The sequence below is a fragment of the Scyliorhinus canicula genome, chromosome 12 (assembly GCF_902713615.1).
Source record: "Scyliorhinus canicula chromosome 12, sScyCan1.1, whole genome shotgun sequence".
Taxonomy (NCBI): Eukaryota; Metazoa; Chordata; class Chondrichthyes; order Carcharhiniformes; family Scyliorhinidae; genus Scyliorhinus; species Scyliorhinus canicula.
Genome location: NC_052157.1, coordinates 17,063,354 through 17,077,208, shown reverse-complemented (window position 1 = coordinate 17,077,208; position 13,855 = coordinate 17,063,354). Strand labels below are relative to the sequence as shown.

The following is a 13,855-nucleotide window of genomic DNA, read 5'->3' as shown; positions in this document are numbered from 1 at the left end:
AGAGTGCATCGTAGGCAGCACGATGGCCCAGTAGTTAGCACTGTTGCCTACGGCGCTGAGGACCCGGGTTTGACCGCGGCCCCGGGTCACTGTCTGTGTGGAGTTTGCGCATTCTCCCCATGTCTGCGTGAGTTTCACCTCCACAACCCAAAAGATGTGCTGGGTAGGTGGATTGGCCATGCTAAATTGCGCCTTATTTGGGAAAAATAATTGGGTACTCCAAATTTATTACAAAAAAATCAGAGTGCATCGTTGAGGTGCACTCTCCACTGAGCAAACACTTCATATTCAAACCTTGAAAGCCAATTTAAATTGTGTTTAAGGTAGAAGACAAGAAATATCAGATATGAATGTAAAAAGTGACTTCCAGAATTAACTCACCTTCCTCGGATTCTGCCACAGAGCTGCAATTTGCAACTTCACTGGTGCCGACCGATTCTTTTTTCTTTTTCTTGCTGTTCTTCTTCTGTTTAAACACTTGGGTGTTCCATTCAAGGTCCCACAACCAGGGGTCATCTTTGTACCTGACAATCAGGGAGACATGGAAGAGGTGTGTGATGACCGGAGGACTCTCCTCACCCATTAACCATACCAACGCAGTTGAGGGCAGCATGGTGGCGCAGTGAGTAACACTGCAGCCTCATGGCGCCGAGGTACCAGGTTCGATCCCGGCTCTGGGTCACTGTCCGTGTGGAGTTTGCACATTCTCCCCGTGTTTGCGTAGGTTTCGCCCCCACAACCCAAAGATGTGCAGGGTAGGTGGATTGGCCATGCTTAATTGCCTCTTATTAAAAAAAACCATACCACCGCAGTAACAAGGGTCACCCAGTTCTGAACGGCCAAGTGACCTCAAGTCGGAACAATTTTGCAATACTTGTCCCCAAAGTGAGATGCACATTTTTACTTCTTGTTTTTTTTAATAAGAGTACCCGATTATTTTTTTCCAATTAAGGGGCAATTTAGCGTGGCCAATCCACCTACCCTGCACATCTTTGGGTTGTGGGGCAAAACCCATGCAAACACGTGGAGAATGTGTACACTCCACACAGACAGTGACCCAGAGCCGGGATCGAACCTGGGACCTCGGCGCCATGAGGCAGCAATGCTAACCACTGCGCCACCGTGCTGCCGTCACATTTTTACTTTCTAATAAGTAAGTGGTCAGTCCAATTTCTCTTTGAAAACCTGCACAACCGGAGCTATTCCAGTTTTTAACGGTATTTGGAAGCATCTCCCACTAGTTGACAAAAGTCAATGAAATTCAGAAAAGCAAAGGTGGTGGCTTTTTTTGTACAAGGAATTAGAAGGAAGAGGGTCAAGCTGCACGCCACATCTCAAAGCTCTTCACACATTGAATGACTTGGAAGTGCAGTGATTGACGTTATTTAGCCAATTGTCATTCTGTAACAGCAAAGTTTCACCTGGTTGAATGACCAGTTCACCAATCCGGCTGCATTGACGAAGGGGGGAATGTTAGCCAAGAGGTAGGGCGACCTCCCTTTTAAGGTACCTCCTTAAATAGTATCACAGCATCTCCATATTCACCTGAACAGAGAGACTCGGTTTACCATCGCATCTGAAAAGCCATGCCACAATTATGGAGCACTCCCTCAGTACTACATTGAAGCATCAGCCTAGATAATGCGCTCAAGCACAACAGAAAGTTCCACTTCATTGCTGAGGTTCTGATAAGCAAACTTTAAAAATAATGTCGCGCACCTCTCATCGTAAAGAAGCTGGCAGGCATCGTTGGCCAGGTTCATGAGGGACTGCTTCATCTCTCGTTGCAGCTCTTCGTATGTCCCCTGTGCCTCATCCTGGTATCGCTTCCAGTTGTGATTTACAGGAAGGTAGCACTGTCCCATCTCTAGCATGCCAGCAAAGGTCACCGGGTGTGGGCACCTAATCAGAAAAAAGAAACCATTGTTAGCGCATGTGTGAGGTGCAGGGTATGTCCACTACCCAGTGAGGAAGCCGTGAGCTTCACAGGAACTAATGATATCTCCAACAATGGGCAATGTTGTTTACTCGTTCACTGGATTTTCAGGAAAAAAGTCCTGGAGCATGGATAAGGGCATTGACCTCTTCAATGCTTAGGAATAAAAACAGGAAGTGCTGGGGAAACTCAGCAGGTTTGGCAGCTTCTGTGGAGAGAGGAACAGAGTTAACGTTTTGGGTCCAATATGACTCTTCCTCAATGCATAGTGAGCCTAATGAGCAAGGGGAGAGTTTTTGTCAAGACAGGCAATTTAGCTGAATGACAAGGTGTGTTTAGAGATAAACAGCTTCTGTACAAGATAATATCAGATGTAGACGGGCCTCTCTCTTTGGTAGGTGTCTGTAATATTTACCCCTCAATTCTCTGACGGGCACAGTACCATAAGCCACCCCCCCCCCCCCCCCCCCCTCAGACCCACATTCAAAATGTGATCTGCGACAGCAAATGTTAGTTTATTCAACAATGGGAACATCCAAACACATACATTTTCCAGTAATAGTCCATGGCACATGTTTGGGAACTGGAACCATTGCCAATATCCACCCTTCCAAGCTCAGCGATACAGGTGAGCGCATGTGTGTGTGTGTGTCTGTGTGTGCAAAACCCTGTTGAAATCAGTCAGCATCAGCTGGGAGTCAAGTCTAGGGCCAAGACAGTGTGGTGTGTGTGTGTATCCACTGGCGGGTGACAGCAGAACTAGGGGGCATAGCCTCAAAATAAGGGGAAGTAGATTTAGGACTGAGTTTAGGAGGAACTTCTTCACCAAAGGGTTGTGAATCTATGGAATTCCTTGCCCACTGAAGCAGTTGAGGCTCCTTCATTACATGTTTTTAAGGTAAAGATAGATAGTTTTTTGAAGAATAAAGGGATTAAGGGTTATGGTGTTCGGGCCGGAAAGTGGAGCTGAGTCCACAAAAGATCAGCCATGATCTAATTGAATGGCGGAGCAGGCTCGAAGGGCCAGATGGCCTACTCCTGCTCCTAGTTATTATGTTCTTATGTTCTTATATGTGTGTGGCTCAGTCTTGCATCAGGCAGTGCCGTTAGTGTTTTTACACAGTATCACTGTTTCAGCAGATGTTACATTGGGAGGCAGGGTTGCACCGTCACTATTAACCCGTGACCAGCCTACACCAGCAGACAGTCAGAAAGGGAAACAAGGACACGATCAGTCATTCAGAAAAGATGACTCACCTTTCTAGAAAGAGTGGAAGCTCCTCACAAAACACCTCATAGGTAGCCTTAACGTCAAGAGCACAGTATTGCATCAGCGCCTGCCAGCAGTGGAACAAAGGGACACAAAAACGAGGTATTTTTTAAAAAACAATTCTCATAAAAGGTCAATTGTCTGTTTTTTTCTGGACTCTTCCCACGGGAATCTCGTTTCAGCCCAAAATGTGGGACACACAAGCTCGGGATTCCTCCACAGGCAAAAACAGATTAAAATTGAGGGTAACATAGGTTATGGGAGTAGTTAGGCTGGTCCTTCTGGGAGGGGAGCTGGGTTTTTTGCACCATAACGATTGTTTTTTGCACATTGTATTATTGCTGTTTATTGTGCCAAAATGTCTTAATAAAATTGTTTATGAAAAAAAACAGGTTAAAATTTGTATAATTGTTTGTCGGATCTCAGGCAAAATACTTTGGTAAATTATCACGAAGTACAGTGACTTTTATTATGTAGGCAAATGTGATAGCACAGTTGCACGTAGAAAGAATCCTCAGCCAGCAAAAGGATCATTGCCCAGGTAATCTGTTGATTGAGGAAGGGACATTAGCCAGAACGCTGGTAGACGTTCCTGCTCTTTATGCCAAGAAATCATTAACATCGATTTGAGTCGACAAACAGAGCCTAGGTTTGAAGTTCTATCCGCAAGGCAACAATTCAGACAAATGCAGCACTCCCTCAGCACTGCAATGAAGTGTCATCCTAGGTCACGTCCTGCAGCAGAGGGGTGCGAACCCATAACTTTTGGACTCAGAAGATAATGTTAGCTCCTGAGCCAAGCTCATAAAAGGCATCAGTGACAATGCCCTGTGATCATCTACAATTTTTCCAAGGCAGCCATGGAACTCAAAAGCTTTCCTAAAAACAGGCTGGTGGAAAGCTCGATCAACACGATCAGGCCTGAAGCTTGTCCATTCATTTCTCAATCTTGCCCAATTGCAGTGGGAAAGTTTCTGTTGCTTCTCAGACTGGCGGGTTAAAGACCGTCTCTCACATGGGCATCTGTCCTTCTTTGAGAATGGGAGTGGGGGAGGGGGAAGAGGAGGGGGGGGGGGGGGGGGGGGGGGGGGGGGGGGAGAACATTGGGTGCGACAGATGCCCCTACAGTCAAAAGGTCACTAGGCGGCAGCATTTGCAGCCCATGGCAGGTATGCAGACATCACTGTCACGGTCCATCATTCAGAATACCCAGTCAATAGCGTAACGCAAACCCTTGGGTCAGTCTGAAGCCGTGACCTGCTACTGTTTGAAAGGGATCACTTATGGGATGGAGAGAAACATAGAAAAATAGGAGGAGTAGGCCATTCAGCCCTTCAAGCCTGCTCCGCCATTCAATATAATCATAGCTGATACTCTATCTCAGCGCCATATTCCAGTGCTCTCCCCATACGCCATGATGTCTTTAGAGTTTAGAAATCTATTTCCCTCTTTATGATATTCAGTGTCTTGGCTTGCACAGCCTAGAATTTCACAGGTTCACCACTCTCTGAGTGAAGAGGTTTCTCATTATCTCAGCCCTAAATCTTATACGACAATCCTGCCATCTCATGGCTGCCACTCTACTTTGCCACCAGAAGGGAGGGGTGTAGCAGGGATGATTTAGTGGGCTGCCAAAGAAAAATGACTTTTAAAAGCAACTTACATGTTGAAGTATTTTATCTAAAATTTACATATGACAAGGAGGCAAAACTGTGTTGATGCTGACAGAGAAGAGTTTCTAAGTATAGACAAATGTCTAGAAATGTCAGAAGATTTGGGTTCAACATTACACCTTGCAGTTACATAACGCCTTTTATGGTAGTAATACATCCATGAGGTTTCACAAACATATTATCAAACTGATAACCAGTAAGCGAGGGCTTGGTGAAAATGGGGATGCCCGAATTGGAGGAGTACAGTTACGTTGGCGGGCTGGAGGAGGTCACAGAGAGGCCATGGTAAGGGCTTACAAAAATGCAAAAAACAGCACAGGTCCTACCGAATGGGAAAGATACAAAGACCACCCCCCTAACAACTGAAGGTGGGGCTATTGTCAATGACTATGGGGAAATAGCAGATATGTTGAATAATTACTTTGCCTCATTTACAGCAGATAGGCTTGCTGGAAGTCCTGAGGACACAAATAGTGAATCGGGAACAGGGACTAAATAAAATTAACGCAAGTAATGAGGAAATTAATGAAATGAAAATCGCTTATTGTCACGAGTAGGCTTCAATGAAGTTACTGTGAAAAGCCCCTAGTCGCCACATTCCAGCGTCTGTCCGGGGAGGCTGGTACGGGAATCGAACCGTGCTGCTGGCCTGCTTGGCCTGCTTTAAAAGCCAGCGATTTAGCCCAGCGAGCTAAACCAGCAATCCCCAGGACCTGATGATTTTCATCTGAGGATGTTAAAGGAAGTAAGGGAGCACATTGTGTATGCCCTAACTATAGGCCGCGATTCTCCGCAACCACGATGGGTGGGGGAATAGCGGGAGGTCCGCTCCCGCACCTCCCGCTATTCTCAAACCCCCCCCCCCCCCAAAATGGCGTGTCCGGTTTTCCGACACGCCGCTCGGAGAAACGCGGGCCGCCGTGAATTCTCCGACCTGGATGGGCCGAGCAGCCTGTCGTTCCCGATCTGTTCACAACGGCGGCAACCACACCTGGTCGCTGCCGTCGTGAACATGGCGCGCCAGGTAAGTGTGGGGCCTTGGGGGGCGGATCGGGGATCGAGCACCACGACCGTGCTCAGGAGGGGACTGGCCCACGATCGGTGCCCACCGATCGTCGGGCTGGCGTCTCAAGGGGACGCACTCTTTCCCCTCCGCCGCCCCGCAATATCAAGCCGCCACGTCTTGCGGGCGGCTGAGGGGAAAGAAGGCAACCGCGCATGCATGAATTTGAGCTGTCCAACCCGCGCATGCGCGGCTGACGTCATTAGGCGCCGCTGCGGCGTCATTCTTGGCACGCCGGGCCTTGAAGCCAGGGACAAGGCCCGGCCGCCGAGTTTCCCGGTATGGCCCGCCTATCCCCCCGGGTAGGGGAGAATATGGGGCCAGGAGAGGCTTCCGACGCCGTCGTGAACCTCTCCAGGTTTCACGACGTCGTCGGGCCTTGCGGAGAATTCCGCCCATAATCTTTCAGAGTTCCCTAGATTCAGGAGTTGTCCCTCTGGATTGGAAAGTTGCTCATGCCACTCTGCTTTTTTAAGAAGAGTGAAAGAGGTAAACCAGGGAATGAAAGACCAGTTAGCCTGACATCTGTGGTGGGGAAATTGTTGGGAGTCTATAATCAAGGATAGGTTAACTGAACACATCAAAATATTTCAGTTAATCAGGGAGAGGCAACATGGATTCATGACAGGTATCAGGCCTGAATTTTTTGAACAGGTGACAAAGATAGTGGGCAGAGGAATGTCTATGGATGTTGCTTATATGGACTTCCAGAAGGCATTTGATAAAGTTTCACAGAAGAGACTGTGAACTAAGGTAGAAGCAAGCAGAACTGAGGGCAAATTACTGACACGACTGGCAAATAGGTTGAGTGGCAGGCAACAGAAAGTAAGGATACTGGGTGGGTACTCAGGATGTGATTAGTGGTGTCCCCCAGGAGTCTGTGTTAGGGCCTTAATTGTTCACGTTAATTTATGACTTGGGTTATTGGCATAGAAAGTCATGTATCCAAAGTTGGGTGGCATTGTAGACAGTGTTGGTCACTGCTTAAAATTACAAAAGGATATTGATAGACTAGGTGAATGGGCAAAATTGTGGCAGATGGATTTTAATGTGAGCAAGTGTGAGATTATCCATTTTGGACCAAAATTAGATAGATTGGAGTACTTTCTTGATGGTATGAAGGTAAATTCAGTGGATGTCCAAAGAGACCTGGGGGTTCAGGTGCATAGATGTTTAAAATGCCACAAACAAGTGTGGAAAGTAGTCAAGAAGGCTAATGAAATTGTGGCCTTTATGTCTTAAGGACTGGAGTATAAAGACGTATACGTTACACCGCAGCGTTGCAAAACTCTGGTTAGACCCCTCTTGGAGTACTATGGAGTAGCTCTGGATACCACATCTTAGGAAGGAGATTTTGACCTTGGGAAGAAGTGCAACGTAGGATTACAAGAATGATACCAGGGCTTCAGGGGTTAAGCCAGGAGGAGAGATTATAAAATGAGGCCTGTTTTCTCTGGAATTTAGCAGGTTAAAGGGTGATCTGATCAAAGTCTTCAAGATCTTCATAAGAAAAGACAGGGTAGATAAAGGTAAACTGTTTCCACTGTTTAGAGATTCTAGAACAAGGGGACATAGTTTAAACATTAGGGCCAGACTATTCAGGAGAGATGTTGGGAAGCATTTCTACACACAAAAGGGTGGTAGAGGTTTGGAACGCTCTTCCATAATTGGCAATTGATGTCACACCTATTGTTCATTTTAAATCTGCGAGAGATCAATTTTTATTTAGCAAATGTATTAAGGGATATGAGCCAAAGGCAGGTATGAAGTTAGGCCACAGATTAGCCTTGAATTCAATGAATGGCAGATGAGGCTCGAGGGGCTGAATGGCCTACTCCCGTTCCTATGATCTGCCATTTTTAAATTCGTTAATTCATTTATAGCAATGTATAATTCCATTGTCACTATTTTTTATTATGTATTTAACAAAACAGCTTGAAAACAGTAATGTTTTAGATCCTTTGCTACAGTACACGCTATTTAAAGTGACAGAGTAATCAGCGGTCCATTTTTGTCGTTGTACCTGGAAGTTCTCTCGAACATCTTTCATTGTGCCTTTGATGAAAGTCTCACGAGCCTCCTTCTCCAGAGGCTTTCCCCCCACATAGAGTGCGTGTACATCAACAAGGTTGTTGATGCTGCTTATGTTCACCCAGTCCCAGGCTCCAACCTACAACACAAACATGGGCAAATACATATGTTTCTGGTTCAATATTTTAATAAGTGACTCCCACCAAACTTTGAGCCCACTGATAGCAGGGGCTAGAAATGGGTGTTTCTGAATCACAGTTCCCAAGCCCCATTTAGATTGCACTTCAGGATGCAAGTACGTCCTTCTTCCCAACACACAAGCACAAAATCACTGGATTAAAATGTCCCTGAACTTGCCTCACCACATGAAGGGCACTTAGCAAAAGACCCGCAACTCAACAAGTGACTGCCATGATAGAACATGGTCTCCAGAACTTTGGTACATTCGTGAAATTGTATTCCTCCTCAGGATACGCTTTACAGCTGCAGAAATGGAGTTCACATTTATCTCCTAGTGATCAGTGCTTCTGTGTTACATGACCACTTAATCTGAATGTAACATCCACTGAGGTGCTGCAATGCTTAATGTCACAGAGCACAGATGAAGATTGCCTTCATTCCGAATGCCACCCTCTGTGATAATGGGGGAAACAGTAACTCCAGCAGGAAGAGGAGGATCTGAGGGCACCACCTGGGTGCCTCGACAAGTCCACCAGAGGGCACTGGCAGCAATAGCTTCAAATAGGTGCACATCTGCCCTCAGAATGAAGAGAGGATAAAAATAACGGAGGAAATGCATCTAAACAAAGTACCTCCATAAAGAGCAGAAACCTATCTAAATACACCTCTATAAAGCTACAAGGTTAACAAGTCAGGAAACCCTATAGGAAGGGTGAAGTGTCACCTAGGAGGAAGGGAGGGTACAAATAAAAATACTAATAATGAAATAATCTTTATTGTCGCAAGTAGGCTTACATTAACACTGCAATGAAGTTACTGTGAAAAGCCCCTAGTCGCCTGTTCGGGTAACAGAGGGAGAATTCAGAATGGCCAAATTACCTAACAGCGCGTCTTTTGGGACTTGTGGGAGGAAACCGGAGCACACGGAGGAAACCCACATAGACACGGGGAGAACGTGCAGACTCCGCACAGACAGTGACCCAAGCCGGGAACCGAACCTGGGACCCTGGCGCTGTGAAGCAACAGTCCTAACCATTGTGATACCAAATCCTTCACCGGCAGATGGTCAAGGTGGATGACTGTCCAATGTTCTGTTTTTGATGTGGCAGGAGGATGTAAATCACTCATGTTCCTTTTTTCCTTTCACTTTACCTACCGCTCAAGATTCTCACTATCTCCATATCTTTGTTTTTAATGTCGACAGGTACAAGGCTATTTTGATGCTCTTACCCCCGGGCTTCTGGGCTTGTTGGTAGTCCGTTTGATATGCTCCTTTACTTCTTCCAGGCCCCTCCTCTTCCCTTTTTTACTCGCCATCCAGAGGCTGCGCTGGAAGCCAGTCAGGCCAGAAATAGCCATGTGCAGGCTCATGGTGTCCAAGAAACGCAGCCCTGTCCCCTGTAGACAGAGAGAGTGGATAGAGTTCACATTCCATAAACACACACACCAATCCCAGGAACACAGTCACACATAAAGAGTATAACATGGCTAGGGAGCAAGAAATAAGGGAAGTGCAGGAGTGTGAGGAGACTCTCTTAATCAACTGCTTGGGGGCCATAAATACCAGAGAGTCAATAAGAATTCCATTAAGGAATTCAGGAGAAGTTTTGTTACCTGTCATTGGTTAGAACATGGACCTCGCCACCACAGGAAGTTCAGAGTAGCACTGACCTATGTAAGGGGAAGCGGGAGGAACAGCAGGATATGCTGGTAGAGTTAAGTGAAGAAGGCTGAGGGGAGTCTTGTGCGGAGCATGAATGTTGGGCCGAATGGTCCATTCCTGCACTCTCAACACAATACACTATTTGTAATCGTCCTCCTATTTCAATTGTGAGGTGAGTTCATCGATTCTACATCAAAAACTTTACTTCTAATGGACTCCCTAATTAGAAAACATTACTTCTTTCTGTCAGTGTGTCAACTCTTCCTCAATACAAACCCTATTTGCACATTCATGATGAAACTGCTGATGTAAACTTCTTAATATAATTATACTCTCCATCCCGTGGATGACGATTTAGTCCTGGAGCTCCTCGGCCTGTACTGCAGTGAAAGTAACTTGTCCCAATCAACTCCACGTCTCTTGTTTCCTAAACTGTGGTCAGTTTTTCAATTTAATTGTAAGCAACAATACAATATCAAATGTATATAAAAATAAGGACACTGCTGATGTCTTTAACGTGGGATCTAAGATATATGCAAGTACCCTGATCCAAATACTTCCACGTGACACAAGACGACTGATAGATTTGACTCTCCGTGTACGCTGCAACGAGACTAGTAACAAAAGTTTCATCTTGCAACTCCTTTCCACAACAGTCTGGACGAAAGGTCATAAAACTGAAACATTTAGCCGGAAAGACTCGCCCTTAAACCTGTTTCTCTCTCCACAGATACTGCCATTTTCATTTCACAGTCCCGGCATCCACAGTTTTTTGCTTGTGTGTGATGGTTGTTGGGCAACCTCTGGAAGCTTGCCCACCTGGCTGTTATTAATGAGTTGGGATAAAGCTATTGAACCGTGAAGAATATCTGCTCATCCTGAACAGCAAGGGAATAAGAAACAAACAAAGACGGGGAATCTAAAATATGGACGTAAACCAGCGAGAAATATAAAATCAGACTGTGCAAACCTATTTGGGAAGGAAAATGGAAAAGCTTAACAAGGACAACTGTGGGTCCATTACGGGCAGAGACAGGAGAATTTATTTATAATCGAATCAAGGAAACGGAAGAGAAGTTAAACAAATACTTTGTGTCTGTCTTCATGGAGGAAGATACAAAACACCTCCCAGAAAAACGTGAGAACCAAGGGATTCATGAGAATGAGGAACTGAAGGGATTAGTATTAGTATAATAGTACCACTGGACAAATTAATGGGACTGAAAGTGGTAAATTCCCTGGACCTGATGATCTACATCAGTTGAAAGAGGTGGTTGTAGAGTTAATCTTCCAAAATTCTATAGATTCTGGAACACCTGCGGATTGGAAGGTAACCCCACTATTTAAGAAAAGAGGGAGAGAGAAAACAGGGACCTAGAGACCTCTTAGTCTGATATCAGTATTAAGGAAATTGCTGAATTCTATCAGAAAGAAAATAATGGTAAGATTAGGCAGGGTTCAGAATGGATTGATCATGTTTGACAAACCTGTTGGGGTTTTTTGATGATATAACTAGCAGATCAGAGGGCTTTCGATAAGGACCCACACACAGCGGCACAGTGGTTAGCACTGCTGCCTCACAACGCCAGGGACCCGAGTTCGATTCCGACCTCGGGTGACTACCTGTGTGGAGTTTGCACTTTCTCCCGTGCCTGCATGGGTTTCCTCCGGGTGCTCCGGTTTCTTCCCACAGTCCAAAGATGTGCAGGTTAGGTCGATTGGCCATGCTAAATTTCCCGAGGGTGGAGTTGCAGGAATAGGGTGGGGGGATTGGGCCTAGGTAAGGTGATCTTTCAAACAGTCGATGCATACACAATGGGCTGAATGGTCTCCTTCTGCACTGTTGAGATTCCATGATTCTAAGAGGTTAGTAAACAAAAGTGCAGCTCATGGGAATTTGCGGAGCGGGTCTTTGGAATCCCCAACCTCACGTGGAGGCTCAGTCATTGAGCATATTCAAGACAGAGAGCAATAGATTTCTTGATATTAAAGACATTAAGATCATGAAGGAGATAGTGCAAGAAAATGGTGTTGAGATAGGTAATCAACCATGATCTAACTGAATGACAAGGCAGGTTTGAGGGATCGAATATTCTACTCTTGCTCCTATTTCCTATGTTCTCCTCACTTGACAACACACATTTCAGAAACCCAGGATGTTTAGTTTTTCTCCCTCTTTGGATCGGGACAGCTAAGGTTAGTAAGAGTATCCACAGCCCAAGTGCTCAGGACAACCCAAGATCAAACCTTGGTTCTTTCTGGTCCAGGCATCACACTTACGACCTTTCACGAGATTCTTTCCAGTATCTTCTGCCATCAATGTCTCATTCTGAAGACAGCGTTGACAGAACATGCTGCAAATTGAGTGAAGAACATTTATCAGTGAGCTGACTCACCTTCATCAAGTACTGCTCTTTGACCCTTGCTCTGTCATAGCTGACATTGTGGCCAATAACCAGTCTCTCTGGCCATTCGCTTTTCTGCGGACGGGTTGAATTTGCAGCTGTCTCCAGGGGAATCAGGTCAGCCAGGGTCAGCTGACTGGACCAGGTGTAACGCTTCTCAATGAGACGCTTACTGCACCAGGAGTACCTGAGGAGTGGGTATAAATAAATAAAATAATTAATCTTTATTATTGTCACAAGTAGGCTTACATTTACACTTCAATGAAGTTACTGTGACAATCCCGTAGTCGCCACACTCCGGCGCCTGTTCGGGTACACAGAGGGACAATTCAGATTGACCGATTTATCTGACAGCACGTCTTTTAGGACTTTTGGGAGGAAACCGGAGCACCCGGAGGAAACCCACGCAGACACAGGGAGAATGTGCAGACTCCGCACAGACAGTGATCCAAGCAGGAATCGGATTCGGGACCCTGGCGCTGTGAAGCAACGGTCCTAAGGCAATTGTAAAATCCAGTCTGAACACAAGGCAGCTTTTCACATCACTTATTGTACCCAAGACCTTACTTTCTCCACCTCTCAGGATCTTGACTCTTCCTGGAGTACAAAACCTTGGGCATTGCCTGTAGTCAAACACCCCCACCAAATGTATATTCTTTAATTACAAGGGTATATGTAGGGTTGGTGCACTTGATTTCCTGCTAAGCCGTACAACAATGTCAAAAATGGTGTGTGGGTAGAGGAAATCCTGCCCCATAATTCTCAACTCCAAGCAGCTGGTTGCACGCATCAGCTGCCATAGTCCAGGATCGTGACTCCGCAGTTGTGGATAACTAAGTGAGGGACCCATCAGCTTAGCTGATGTGGTGTGGGGTCATCACCCCTTCATAGTGCACAAAGACCAGGAATGACGGATGGGGCAGATGCATCCCAATAGCTTTATAGGACAATGGCTCAGAAGCTGGAAACGAGCAAGATGTGTGATACATCCAGTCGGCAAGTGGCCAGTCACCTGTGAAGAGTCTGGGACTTCACATAGTACACGTCCCATAGCTAGTCATGGAAACTCATCGCCAAATGCAACATACCATGACAGATCTCCCGGTATGAGTAGTTCCAAACAGCACAGGAGGACAAAGCTAGACAGTGAATGTCAGCATTTGGCCACTGTAGGCATCACGTTTAAATATTATCGCCCACCCAGTGTCTGGCTAGCAAAATCCCTGCCTGCCACTCTGTTTATCACGCGAGGGTCCCATATAAGTGGGTGGGACGGGGCGGCATGTGGCTCAGTGGTTAGCACTGGAACTGCAGTGTTGAGGACCTGGGTTCGAATCCCGGCCCTGGGTCACTGTCCGTGTGGAGTTTGCACATTCTCCCCATGTCTACGTGGGATTCACCCCCACAACCCAAAGATGTGCAGGTTCGGTGGATTGGCCACGCTAAATTCCCCCTTAATTGGAAAAAAAAATAATTGGGTACTCTCAATTTAATATTTTTTTTTAAATAAGTGGGTGGGACAGTGAATTAACCTTTAATCAATTGTTCCTGATATCTTCTCAAAACCAAATTGATAAAGAAGGAAATTGATACAGGGAAGGTGGTGGCATGATGGTTACTGGACTAGTTACTGG

General features: G+C 45.9%; 1 protein-coding gene across 3 annotated transcripts in view; it reads right to left on the bottom strand.

Moving 5' to 3' along the window:
* The window catches only part of polg (polymerase (DNA directed), gamma), a 51,795-nt gene that overhangs the window by 34,581 nt on the left and 3,359 nt on the right, over positions 1 to 13,855 (bottom strand). For all 3 annotated transcript variants that reach the window (XR_005462681.1, XM_038814854.1, XM_038814855.1), the window contains 6 exons: positions 12,213 to 12,408; positions 9,384 to 9,551; positions 7,966 to 8,112; positions 3,194 to 3,273; positions 1,720 to 1,902; positions 382 to 524 (listed from right to left, as the gene is read on the bottom strand). Coding sequence is in view for 2 of the 3 variants with exons in the window: in XM_038814854.1 (XP_038670782.1) it covers positions 382 to 524; positions 1,720 to 1,902; positions 3,194 to 3,273; positions 7,966 to 8,112; positions 9,384 to 9,551; positions 12,213 to 12,408 (917 nt within the window). In the remaining variant the exon portion in view is untranslated. The remainder of the gene's footprint in view (positions 1 to 381; positions 525 to 1,719; positions 1,903 to 3,193; positions 3,274 to 7,965; positions 8,113 to 9,383; positions 9,552 to 12,212; positions 12,409 to 13,855) is intronic.